Source organism: Salmo salar, unplaced genomic scaffold, assembly GCF_905237065.1.
Source record: "Salmo salar unplaced genomic scaffold, Ssal_v3.1, whole genome shotgun sequence".
NCBI lineage: Eukaryota > Metazoa > Chordata > Actinopteri > Salmoniformes > Salmonidae > Salmo > Salmo salar.
Window position 1 is genome coordinate 22,385 of NW_025548521.1, and position 13,575 is coordinate 35,959.

Genomic DNA, 13,575 nt, shown 5'->3' on the forward strand with positions numbered 1-13,575 from the left:
TCTGTAGAAGAGTGGATTCTCTGTTTGATTCTCTGTAGAAGAGTGGATTCTCTGTTTGATTCTCTGTAGAAGAGTTGATTCTCTGTAGAAGAGTTGATTCTCTGTTTGATTCTCTGTAGAAGAGTTGATTCTCTGTAGAAGAGTTGATTCTCTGTTTGATTCTCTGTAGAAGAGTTGATTCTCTGTAAAAGAGTTGATTCTCTGTTTGATTCTCTGTAGAAGAGTTGATTCTCTGTAGAAGAGTTGATTCTCTGTAGAAGAGTTGATGTTGATTCTCTGTAGAAGAGTTGATTCTCTGTAGAAGAGTTGATTCTCTGTTTGATTCTCTGTAGAAGAGTTGATTCTCTGTAGAAGAGTTGATTCTCTGTTTGATTCTCTGTAGAAGAGTTGATTCTCTGTAGAAGAGTTGAAGTTGATTCTCTGTAGAAGAGTTGATGTTGATTCTCTGTAGAAGAGTTGATTCTCTGTAGAAGAGTTGATTCTCTGTTTGATTCTCTGTAGAAGAGTTGATTTTAGTCAGTGGAGTTGATTACATTTTACATTTACATTTTAGTCATTTAGCAGACGCTCTTATCCAGAGCGACTTACAGTAGAGAATGCATACATTTCATACATTTTATTTCATTTTTTCTGTAGAAGAGTTGATTTTAGTCAGTGGAGTTGATTTTCTCTCTCTCTCTCTCTCACACTTCTACACACAGAGAGAGAATCTATTGATTTAGTCAGTGGAGTTGATTTTCTCTCTCTCTCTCTCTCTGTGTGTAGAAGTGTATCTATTGCCGTAAGCGGTGTGTCAGGCGTGGCCAGGGTGGGGGAGGGGCATGTATCCAGTGTTCGTGCGGTCGATGTCCCACCTCCTTCCACGTTACCTGTGCCCACGCCGCCGGGGTCACCATGGAGCCGGACGATTGGCCCTACGTGGTGTCAATCACCTGCCACAGGCACCAATCACGGAGCTCGTCTGCTGTGAGTACTCAGAGCCGCTCGGCTTCGGTCCCTCCCACCACAGTAGGTAACACACACACACACACACACACACACACACACACACACACACACACACACACACCAAGTAGACACACACGCACTTACATAAGACAACTACACATCCATCCACATAAGCTGACCTAACAAGCACACATCTCAACCCCTCAGAACAGTTCCATTTTCTTAACAAACTATCTTTATTTGTCTTTTCCCAATGCCAGCTTTGAGGCTTGTTTACCGTGGAACTTTGAGGCTTGTTTACCGTGGAACTTTGAGGCTTGGTTACTGTAGAACTTTGAGGCTTGGTTACTGTAGAACTTTGAGGCTTGGTTACTGTAGAACTTTGAGGCTTGGTTACCGTAGAACTTTGAGGCTTGGTTACCGTGGAGCTTTGAGGCTTGTTTACCGTGGAGCTTTGAGGCTTGTTTACCGTAGAACTTTGAGGCTTGGTTACTGTAGAACTTTGAGGCTTGGTTACTGTAGAGCTTTGAGGCTTGGTTACTGTAGAGCTTTGAGGCTTGGTTACTGTAGAGCTTTGAGGCTTGGTTACTGTAGAACTTTGAGGCTTGGTTACTGTAGAGCTTTGAGGCTTGGTTACTGTAGAGCTTTGAGGCTTGGTTACTGTAGAGCTTTGAGGCTTGGTTACTGTAGAGCTTTGAGGCTTGTTTACCGTGGAGCTTTGAGGCTTGCTTACTGTAGAGCTTTGAGGCTTGGTTACTGTAGAACTTTGAGGCTTGGTTACCGTAGAACTTTGAGGCTTGGTTACCGTAGAACTTTGTGGCTTGGTTACCGTAGAGCTTTGAGGCTTGGTTACTGTAGAGCTTTGAGGCTTGGTTACTGTAGAACTTTGAGGCTTGGTTACTGTAGAGCTTTGAGGCTTGGTTACCGTAGAACTTTGAGGCTTGGTTACAAATATACCTTTCTACTAGTGACACACTGTGGTCTCCTATCCTCAGCCAGACAGTGATATCTCTCTCTCCTTCCATCTCTCTCTCTCTCAGCAGCGTTTAGCGTTTCAGAAGGACATTGTCCTGGGTCAGACCGTCATCTCCAAACACAAGAACCTGCGCTACTACAGTTCAAAGGTCACCCAGGTGACCTCCCAGACCTTCTATGAGGTCATGTTTGATGACGGATCCTTCAGCAACGACACCTACCCAGAGGACATAGTGGTGAGGAGGGATACACACACACACACACACACACACACACACACACACACACACACACACACCCCACCCAGAGGACATAGTGGTGAGGAGGGATACACACACACACACACACACACACACACACCCAGAGGACATAGTGGTGAGGAGGGACACACACACACCCAGGGGACATAGTGGTGAGGAGGGACACACACACACACTCCACCCAGAGGACATAGTGGTGAGGAGGGACACACACCCCCCCACCCAGAGGACATAGTGGTGAGGAGGGATATACATGACACACCATTGAGCTCCTCTCTCCTGTCCTCTCAGAGCAGGGACTGTGCCTGTCTGGGTCCTCCTGAAGTAGGGGAGGCTGTCCAGGTCAAGTGGCCTGATGGACTCTTCTATGGAGCCAAATACCAGGGATCAAACACCTCGTATATGTACCAGGTAAACACACACACACACACACACACACACACACACACACACACACACACACACACACACACACACACACACACACACACACACACACACACACACACAGCAGAGACACACACATACAGTACCAGTCAAAAGTTTGGACACACCTACTCATTCAAGGGTTTTTCTTTATTTTTACTATTTTCTACATTGTAGAATAACAGTGAAGACATCACAACTATGAAATAACACATATGGAATTATGTAGTAACTAAAAATGTATTAAACAAATCCATATATATTTGAGATTCTTCAAAGTAGTTACCCTTTGCGTTGATGACAGCTTTGCACACTCATGGCATTCTCTCAACCAGCTTCATGGTAGTCACCTGGAATGCATTTCAATTAAGAGGTGTGCCTTGTTAAAAGTGAATTTGTGGAATTTCTTTCCTTCTTAATGCGTTTGAGCCAATCAGTTGTTACCTCTGCTGCAGAGGATAAGTTCATTAGAGTTAACTGCACCTCAGATTGCAGCCCAAATAAATGCTTCACAGAGTTCAAGTAACAGACACATCTCAACATCAACTGTTCAGAGGACACTGCGTGAATCAGGCCTTCATGGTCGAATTGCTGCATCCTGGACACACATACACTTCTTTGACTTTTGTGACACACTGCAGACGTTACATAAAGGTGATAGTCCAGAACCAAGACAGGGCACACTGCAGCCATTACATAAAGGTGATAGTCCAGAACCAAGACAGGACACACTGCAGCCATTACATAAAGGTGTTAGTCCAGAACCAAGACAGGACACACTGCAGCCATTACATAAAGGTGTTAGTCCAGAACCAAGACAGGACACACTGCAGCCATTACATAAAGGTGATAGTCCAGAACCAAGACAGGACACACTGCAGCCATTACATAAAGGTGATAGTCCAGAACCAAGACAGGACACACTGCAGCCATTCCATAAAGGTGTTAGTCCAGAACCAAGACAGGACACACTGCAGCCATTACATAAAGGTGTTAGTCCAGAACCAAGACAGGACACAGGGCAGCCGTTACATAAAGGTGTTAGTCCAGAACCAAGACAGGACACACTGCAGCCATTACATAAAGGTGTTAGTCCAGAACCAAGAACCAAGACAGGACACACTGCAGCCATTACATAAAGGTGATAGTCCAGAACCAAGACAGGACACACTGCAGCCATTACATAAAGGTGTTAGTCCAGAACCAAGACAGGACACAGGGCAGCCATTACATAAAGGTGTTAGTCCAGAACCAAGACAGGACACACTGCAGCCATTACATAAAGGTGTTAGTCCAGAACCAAGACAGGACACAGGGCAGTGTCCTGAACTCACTCAACTTTGTCATCTTTAGTACCCTGAACTCGGTGACTTTAACCAGTCCGTAAGTTCTATGTAGAGAGAGAGAGAGAGACTGGCAAAGAGAGGGGGAGGATTGAGAAAACAGATGGCGGGCGCGAGGGAGAGAGAGATGAAGAGAGAGAGCGTGAGAGATGATGGAGGAGAATGAGGTGGTGATGGTCTGCATTATTTAAACATGATGAAATATTCACCAAGTCAAGATGGCGGAGCAGCCACTTAAGTCTCTAGTTGAGTTTGTTCTCTCTCTGTGGGAACGCGTGTTATGTTGCACAACAGCAGCTGACGCATGGGGCTGCTCTGTGACGACAGTTACCGTAGGTGGACCACGGTTTAGAGAAGTGTTAACGGGGAAAAACCTTGCTCCACACGTTAAGGTGGAGAGAGGTGGGGTTAAGGTGGAGAGAGGTGGGGTTGAGGTGGGGTTGAGGTGGGGTTGAGGTGGAGAGAGGTGGGGTTGAGGTGGGGTTGAGGTGGGGTTGAGGTGGGGTTGAGGTGGGGTTGAGGTGGGGTTGAGGTGGGGTTGAGGTGGAGAGAGGTGGGGTTGAGGTGGAGAGAGGTGGGGTTGAGGTGGAGAGGGGTGGGGTTGAGGTGGAGAGGGGTGGGGTTGAGGTGGAGAGGGGTGGGGTTGAGGTGGAGAGGGGTGGGGTTGAGGTGGAGAGGGGTGGGGTTGAGGTGGAGAGGGGTGGGTTGAAGGTGGAGAGGGGTGGGTTGAAGGTGGAGAGGGGTGGGGTGAAGGTGGAGAGAGGTGGGGTTAAGGTATGCCTAAACCGCTCTCTGATGCAGGTACTGCTCAGTGTTACCAGATGGGAGGTTTTATAATGTGGAAATGGTCACTTTAATAACTTTGATAGGTAGATGGATAGACAGGAGGTTTAATAACTTTGATAAGTAGATGGATAGACAGGAGGTTTAATAATGTTTAATAACTTTGATAGGTAGATGAATATACAGGAGGTTTAATAACTTTGATAAGTAGATGAATAGACAGGAGGTGTAATAGACAGGAGGTGTAATAACTTTGATAGGTAGATGGATAGACAGGAGGTGTAATAATGTTTAATAATTTGGATAAGTAGATGAATAGACAGGAGGTTTAATAACTTTGATAAGTAGATGGATAGACAGGAGGTGTAATAATGTTTAACTTTGATAGGTAGATGAATAGACAGGAGGTTTAATAAAGTTTAATAAGTAGATGGATAGACAGGAGGTTTAATAACTTTGATAAGGAGATGGATAGACAGGAGGTTTAATAACTTTGATAAGTAGATGAATAGACAGGTGTAATAATGTTTAATAACTTTGATAAGTAGATGAATAGACAGGAGGTGTAATAATGTTTAATAACTTTGATAGGTAGATGAATAGACAGGAGGTGTAATAACTTTGATAAGGAGATGGATAGACAGGAGGTGTAATAACTTTGATAAGTAGATGAATAGACAGGAGGTGTAATAACTTTGATAAGTAGATGAATAGACAGGAGGTGTAATAACTTTGATAAGTAGATGGATAGACAGGAGGTTTAATAACTTTGGTAAGTAGATGGATAGACAGGAGGTGTAATAATGTTTAATAACTTTGATAAGTAGATGAATAGACAGGAGGTTTAATAACTTTGATAGGTAGATGAATAGACAGGAGGTTTAATAAAGTTGAATAACTTTAATAAGTAGATAGATAGACAGGAGGTGTAATAACTTTGATAAGTAGATGAATAGACAGGAGGTGTAATAACTTTGATAAATAGATGAATAGACAGGAGGTTTAATAAAGTTTAATAACTTTGATAGGTAGATGAATAGACAGGAGGTTTAATAGCTTTGATAAGTAGATGAATAGACAGGAGGTGTAATAATGTTTAATAACTTTGATAAGTAGATGAATAGACAGGAGGTTTAATAAAGTTTAATAACTTTGATAAGTAGATGGATAGACAGGAGGTGTAATAATGTTTAACTTTGATAGGTAGATGAATAGACAGGAGGTTTAATAAAGTTTAATAACTTTGATAAGTAGATGGATAGACAGGAGGTTTAAAACTTTGATAAGGAGATGGATAGACAGGAGGTTTAATAGCTTTGATAAGTAGATGAATAGACAGGTGTAATAATGTTTAATAACTTTGATAAGTAGATGAATAGACAGGAGGTTTAATAACTTTGATAAGGAGATGAATAGACAGGAGGTTTAATAATGTTTAATAACTTTGATAGGTAGATGAATAGACAGGAGGTGTAATAACTTTGATAAGGAGATGGATAGACAGGAGGTGTAATAACTTTGATAAGTAGATGAATAGACAGGAGGTTTAATAACTTTGATAAGTAGATGAATAGACAGGAGGTGTAATAATGTTTAATAACTTTGATAGGTAGATGAATAGACAGGAGGTTTAATAAAGTTGAATAACTTTGATAAGTAGATAGATAGACAGGAGGTGTAATAACTTTGATAAGGAGATGGATAGACAGGAGGTGTAATAACTTTGATAAGTAGATGAATAGACAGGAGGTGTAATAACTTTGATAGGTAGATGGATAGACAGGAGGTTTAATAACTTTGATAAGGAGATGAATAGACAGGAGGATTAATAACTTTGATAAGTAGATGGATAGACAGGAGGTTTAATAACTTTGATAAGGAGATGAATAGACAGGAGGTTTAATAATGTTTAATAACTTTGATAAGGAGATGAATAGACAGGAGGTTTAATAATGTTTAATAACTTTGATAGGTAGATGAATAGACAGGAGGTTTAATAATGTTTAATAACTTTGATAAGGAGATGGATAGACAGCAGGTGTAATAACTTTGATAAGTAGATGAATAGACAGGAGGTGTAATAACTTTGATAAGTAGATGGATAGACAGGAGGTTTAATAACTTTGGTAAGTAGATGGATAGACAGGAGGTGTAATAATGTTTAATAACTTTGATAAGTAGATGAATAGACAGGAGGTTTAATAACTTTGATAGGTAGATGAATAGACAGGAGGTTTAATAAAGTTGAATAACTTTAATAAGTAGATAGATAGACAGGAGGTGTAATAACTTTGATAAGTAGATGAATAGACAGGAGGTGTAATAACTTTGATAAATAGATGAATAGACAGGAGGTTTAATAAAGTTTAATAACTTTGATAAGGAGATGAATAGACAGGAGGTTTAATAACTTTGATAAGGAGATGGATAGACAGGAGGTTTAATAGCTTTGATAAGTAGATGAATAGACAGGAGGTGTAATAATGTTTAATAACTTTGATAAGTAGATGAATAGACAGGAGGTTTAATAACTTTGATAAGTAGATGGATAGACAGGAGGTGTAATAATGTTTAACTTTGATAGGTAGATGAATAGACAGGAGGTTTAATAAAGTTTAATAACTTTGATAAGTAGATGGATAGACAGGAGGTTTAAAACTTTGATAAGGAGATGGATAGACAGGAGGTTTAATAGCTTTGATAAGTAGATGAATAGACAGGTGTAATAATGTTTAATAACTTTGATAAGTAGATGAATAGACAGGAGGTTTAATAACTTTGATAAGTAGATGAATAGACAGGAGGTGTAATAATGTTTAATAACTTTGATAGGTAGATGAATAGACAGGAGGTTTAATAATGTTGAATAACTTTGATAAGTAGATAGATAGACAGGAGGTGTAATAACTTTGATAAGGAGATGGATAGACAGGAGGTGTAATAACTTTGATAAGGAGATGAATAGACAGGAGGTGTAATAACTTTGATAGGTAGATGGATAGACAGGAGGTTTAATAATGTTTAATATCTTTGATAAGGAGATGGATAGACAGCAGGTGTAATAACTTTGATAAGTAGATGAATAGACAGGAGGTTTAATAACTTTGATAAGTAGATGAATAGACAGGTGTAATAATGTTTAATAACTTTGATAAGTAGATGAATAGACAGGAGGTTTAATAACTTTGATAAGGAGATGAATAGACAGGTGTAATAATGTTTAATAACTTTGATAAGTAGATGAATAGACAGGAGGTGTAATAACTTTGATAAGGAGATGAATAGACAGGAGGTTTAATAATGTTTAATAACTTTGATAAGTAGATGAATAGACAGGAGGTTTAATAATGTTTAATAACTTTGATAGGTAGATGAATAGACAGGAGGTTTAATAATGTTTAATAACTTTGATAAGTAGATGAATAGACAGGAGGTTTAATAATGTTTAATAACTTTGATAAGTAGATGAATAGACAGGAGGTTTAATAATGTTTAATAACTTTGATAGGTAGATGAATAGACAGGAGGTTTAATAACTTTGATAAGTAGATGGATAGACAGGAGGTGTAATAACTTTGATAAGTAGATGAATAGACAGGAGGTTTAATAACTTTGATAAGTAGATGAATAGACAGGAGGTGTAATAATGTTTAATAACTTTGATAAGTAGATGAATAGACAGGAGGTTTAATAACTTTGATAGGTAGATGAATAGACAGGAGGTTTAATAATGTTTAATAACTTTGATAGGTAGATGAATAGACAGGAGGTTTAATAAAGTTTAATAACTTTGATAAGTAGATGAATAGACAGGAGGTTTAATAACTTTGATAAGGAGATGAATAGACAGGAGGTTTAATAACTTTGATAAGTAGATGAATAGACAGGAGGTTTAATAACTTTGATAAGTAGATGAATAGACAGGAGGTTTAATAATGTTTAATAACTTTGATAAGGAGATGAATAGACAGGAGGTTTAATAACTTTGATAAGTAGATGAATAGACAGGAGGTTTAATAACTTTGATAGTAACTTAACATTAGTATTAAGTAGTGGTCAGATATTAAATAAACATTTCATCCAACCATGAGGAAGAGTGTGTAGGGCTATATCACATTGATGGACAGAAGTTGAATATAACTGAGTGATATAATATCCACAGAATAAATTGATGTGAATTAGTAAGGTTGTGTGTTTGTGGTTTCCCAGGTGGAGTTTGAGGATGGTTCCCAGGTGGTAGCTAAGAGAGAGGACGTCTATACTCTGGATGAAGATCTTCCCAAAAAGGTGAAAGGGCGACTCGTAAGTACTGTACTCGCTAAACATCTACTGGCCTGTGTGGTCCTGTATTGTTTATAGTGATATGATGCTATTATACATTACCAAAGGTCTGTGGACAGCTGCTCATCGAACATCTCATTCCAACATCATGGGCATTAATATGGAGTTGGTCCCCCCTTTGCTGCTATAACAGCCTCCACTCTTCTGGAAGGCTTTCCACTAGATGTTGGAACATTGCTGTGGGGACTTGCTTCCATTCAGCCACAAGAGCATTAGTGAGGTCGGACACTGATGTTGGGCGATTAGGCCTGGCTTGCATTCGGCGTTCCAGTTCATCCCAAAGGCATTCGATGGGGTTGAGGTCAGAGCTCCTTGCAGGCCAGTCATGTTCTTCCACACTGATCTCAACAAACCATTTCTGTATGGACCTCACTTTGTGCACGGGGGCATTGTCATGCTGAAACAGGAAAGGGCCTTCTCCAAACTGCTGCCACAAAGTTGGAAGCACAGAATCGTCTAGAATGTCATTGTATGCTGTAGCGTTAAGATTTCCCTTCACTGGAACTAAGGGGCCTAACCTGAACCATGAAAACAGCCCCAGACCATTATTCCTCCTCCACCAAACTTTACAGTGCATTGGGGCAGGTAGTGTTCTTCTGGTATCCGCCAAACCCAGATTCGTCCGTCTGACTGCCAAATGGTGAAGCGTGATTCATCACTCCAGAGAACGCGATTCCACTCTCCAGAGTCCAATGGCGGCGAGCTTTACACCACTCCAGCCGAAGCTTGGCAGTGTGCATGGTGATCTTAGGCTTGTGTGTGGCTGCTCAGCCATGGAAACCCATAACCAACAGTTCTTGTGCTGACGTTGCTTCTAGGGCCGATTTGGAACTCGGTAGTGAGTGTTGCAACCGAGGACAGACAATTTTTACGCGCTTCAGCACTCGGCGGTCCCGCTCTGTGAGCTTGTGTGGCCGGCCTATGGCTTCGCAGCTGAGTCGTTGTTGCTTCTAGACGTTTCCACTTCACAATAGCATCACTTACAGTTGAACGTGGCAGCTCTAGCAGGGCAGGAATTTGACAAACTGACTTGTTGGAAAGGTGGCATCCTATGATGGTGCCACGTTGAAAGTCACTGAGCTCTTCAAGTAAGGCCATTCTACTGCCAATGTTTGTCTATGGAGATTGCATGGCTGTGTGCTCGATTTTATACACCTGTCAACAACGAGTGTGGCAGAAATGGCTAAATCCACTCATTTGAAGGGGTGTCCACATACTTTTGTGTGTATATATAGTGTAAATAACGTAACGCCATGGCAACCCTGGAAATATAATCTATAGAGTTGTCTAGGAGTCTCTAACCCTGGGAATATCATCTGTAGATTTGTCTAGGAGTCTCTAACCCTGGAAATATCATCTATAGAGTTGTCTAGGAGTCTCAACCCTGGAAATATCATCTGTAGATTTGTCTAGGAGTCTCTAACCCTGGAAATATCATCTATAGAGTTGTCTAGGAGTCTCAACCCTGGAAATATCATCTGTAGATTTGTCTAGGAGTCTCTAACCCTGGAAATATCATCTATAGAGTTGTCTAGGAGTCTCTAACCCTGGAAATATCATCTGTAGATTTGTCTAGGAGTCTCAACCCTGGAAATATCATCTATAGAGTTGTCTAGGAGTCTCAACCCTGGAAATATCATCTATAGAGTTGTCTAGGAGTCTCTAACCCTGGAAATATCATCTATAGATTTGTCTAGGAGTCTCTAACCCTGGAAATATCATCTATAGAGTTGTCTAGGAGTCTCAACCCTGGAAATATCATCTATAGAGTTGTCTAGGAGTCTCTAACCCTGGAAATATCATCTATAGAGTTGTCTAGGAGTCTCTAACCCTGGAAATATCATCTATATAGTTGTCTAGGAGTCTAACCCTGGCAATTTGACTGGTACAGCATTATATTTCTATGATGGCAGCGTTGTAGAAAATAGATATGTACTGTACTAGACTGACATACTATACTACTATACTAGACTGACTGTATGGACTCTGATCTATATACTATACTAGACTGACTGTATATACTATACTACTATACTAGACTGACTGTATGGACTCTGATCTATATACTATACTAGACTGACTGTATATACTATACTAGACTGACTGTATGGACTCTGATCTATACTAGACTGACTGTATATACTATACTAGACTGACTGTATGGACTCTGATCTATACTACTATACTAGACTGACTGTATATACTATACTAGACTGACTGTATGGACTCTGATCTATACTACTATACTAGACTGACTGTATATACTATACTACTATACTAGACTGACTGTATGGACTCTGATCTATATACTATACTACTATACTAGACTGTGTATACTATACTACTATACTAGACTGACTGTATGGACTCTGATCTATATACTATACTAGACTGACTGTATATACTATACTACTATACTAGACTGACTGTATATACTATACTACTATACTAGACTGACTGATATACTATACTACTATACTAGACTGACTGTATGGACTCTGATCTATATACTATACTACTATACTAGACTGACTGTATATACTATACTACTAGACTGACTGTATGGACTCTGATCTATATACTATACTACTATACTAGACTGACTGTATATACTATACTACTAGACTGACTGTATATACTATACTACTAGACTGACTGTATGGACTCTGATCTATATACTATACTACTGTACTAGACTGACTGTATATACTACTATACTAGACTGACTGTATATACTATACTACTAGACTGACTGTATATACTATACTACTATACTAGACTGACTGTATATACTATACTACTATACTAGACTGTGTATACTTTACTACTATACTAGACTGACTGTATGGACTCTGATCTATATACTATACTAGACTGACTGTATATACTATACTACTAGACTGACTATATACTATACTACTAGACTGACTGTATGGACTCTGATCTATATACTATACTAGACTGACTGTATGGACTCTGATCTATACTACTAGACTGACTGTATATACTATACTACTAGACTGACTCTATGGACTCTGATCTATATACTATACTAGACTCACTGTATATACTATACTACTAGACTGACTGTATATACTATACTACTATACTAGACTGACTGTATATACTATACTACTATACTAGACTGTGTATACTTTACTACTATACTAGACTGACTGTATGGACTCTGATCTATATACTATACTAGACTGACTGTATATACTATACTACTAGACTGACTATATACTATACTACTAGACTGACTGTATGGACTCTGATCTATATACTATACTAGACTGACTGTATGGACTCTGATCTATACTACTAGACTGACTGTATATACTATACTACTAGACTGACTCTATGGACTCTGATCTATATACTATACTAGACTGACTGTATATACTATACTACTAGACTGACTGTATGGACTCTGATCTATATACTATTCCAATACCTGTATCTTTATCTCCTCTCCTTCTCTTCTCCCTCTTCTCTTCTTCTCTCCTCTCTCCAGTCGACGGCATCCAGCATGCGTTTCCAGGATGCCTTCTTCACGACCCAGGGAGAGAGGAAGAGACAGAGAACGCCCAACTCCCGTTTCCAGAAAGACTATGTGGCCCTCCCAGGCCTCCTTACCGCCAGCAAGAGCACATGGGAGCCCCGCAGCCCTAAAGGAAAATGATAGAGGGGTGGAGAGATGGATGGAGTGATGACAAATGAATGCACTGATGTATGTGTGGGTGTAGCTGTGGGATGTAAAGGTGTGTGTGTGTGGGTGTAGCTGTGGGATGTAAAGGTGTGTGTGTGTGTGTGGGGGTGTAGCTGTGGGATGTAAAGGTGTGTGTGTGGGTGTAGCTGTGGGATGTAAAGGTGTGTGTGTGTGTGTGTGGGGGGGGGGGGGGTAGGAAAGCGGGCTGGGCAGAGGAGAATTTTGATTGGACTTGTGTTGTGGTGGTTGCCCAGTGCTTTCTCATAAGTCAGGGAATTCAAAACAAAAAAAACCATTTGTCACCTGATTGCGTTTTCTTTTTATTAATAAATGACAAAAACACGTTTTTCTTTGTATATTACAAAAACAAACTGAGCTATTTTTTTTTCTAAACAAGCCTACAATACAGTAGCGTTTTGGAATCTGCTGTATCTACCTGATGATTATTTTGAATATGAATGCATCCCCAGTCCCAGGCTGTGCCCCAAATGGCACCCTATTCCCTATTTACTGTACTACATTTGACCAGGGCTCTGGTTAAAAGTAGTGCACTTCTATAAGGGAATAGTGTGCCATTTGGGAGATAGTCCCAGTGTTTTCCCTCCGCATGTTAGCTGTCGTCTGCTACTTCTTCTCCTCGGCCGCGTCTCCATACTCTCAAAACAGCTTCCTCTCCTCGTTTCCTTGTATACTCGTTTCCTTTCCTTTATCCTCCATTTGCACTGACCTGAAAGGTGAAAGCGAACTCACAATAGACATCAGCCATTTTGATATTGCTTTAATTTGT

The 13,575-nt window shown here is 40.0% G+C and overlaps 1 protein-coding gene across 1 annotated transcript in view; it reads left to right on the forward strand.

Moving 5' to 3' along the window:
* The window catches only part of LOC123733119 (lysine-specific demethylase 4C), a gene marked incomplete at its 5' end in the record, with an annotated part of 32,805 nt that extends 19,895 nt beyond the window's left edge, over positions 1 to 12,910 (forward strand). Inside the window, 5 exon segments of the mRNA XM_045712481.1 lie at positions 766 to 966; positions 1,989 to 2,159; positions 2,475 to 2,594; positions 8,945 to 9,037; positions 12,594 to 12,910. Of these exon segments, the coding sequence (XP_045568437.1) occupies positions 766 to 966; positions 1,989 to 2,159; positions 2,475 to 2,594; positions 8,945 to 9,037; positions 12,594 to 12,761 (753 nt within the window).
* Positions 12,911 to 13,575: the final 665 nt, after the last annotated feature.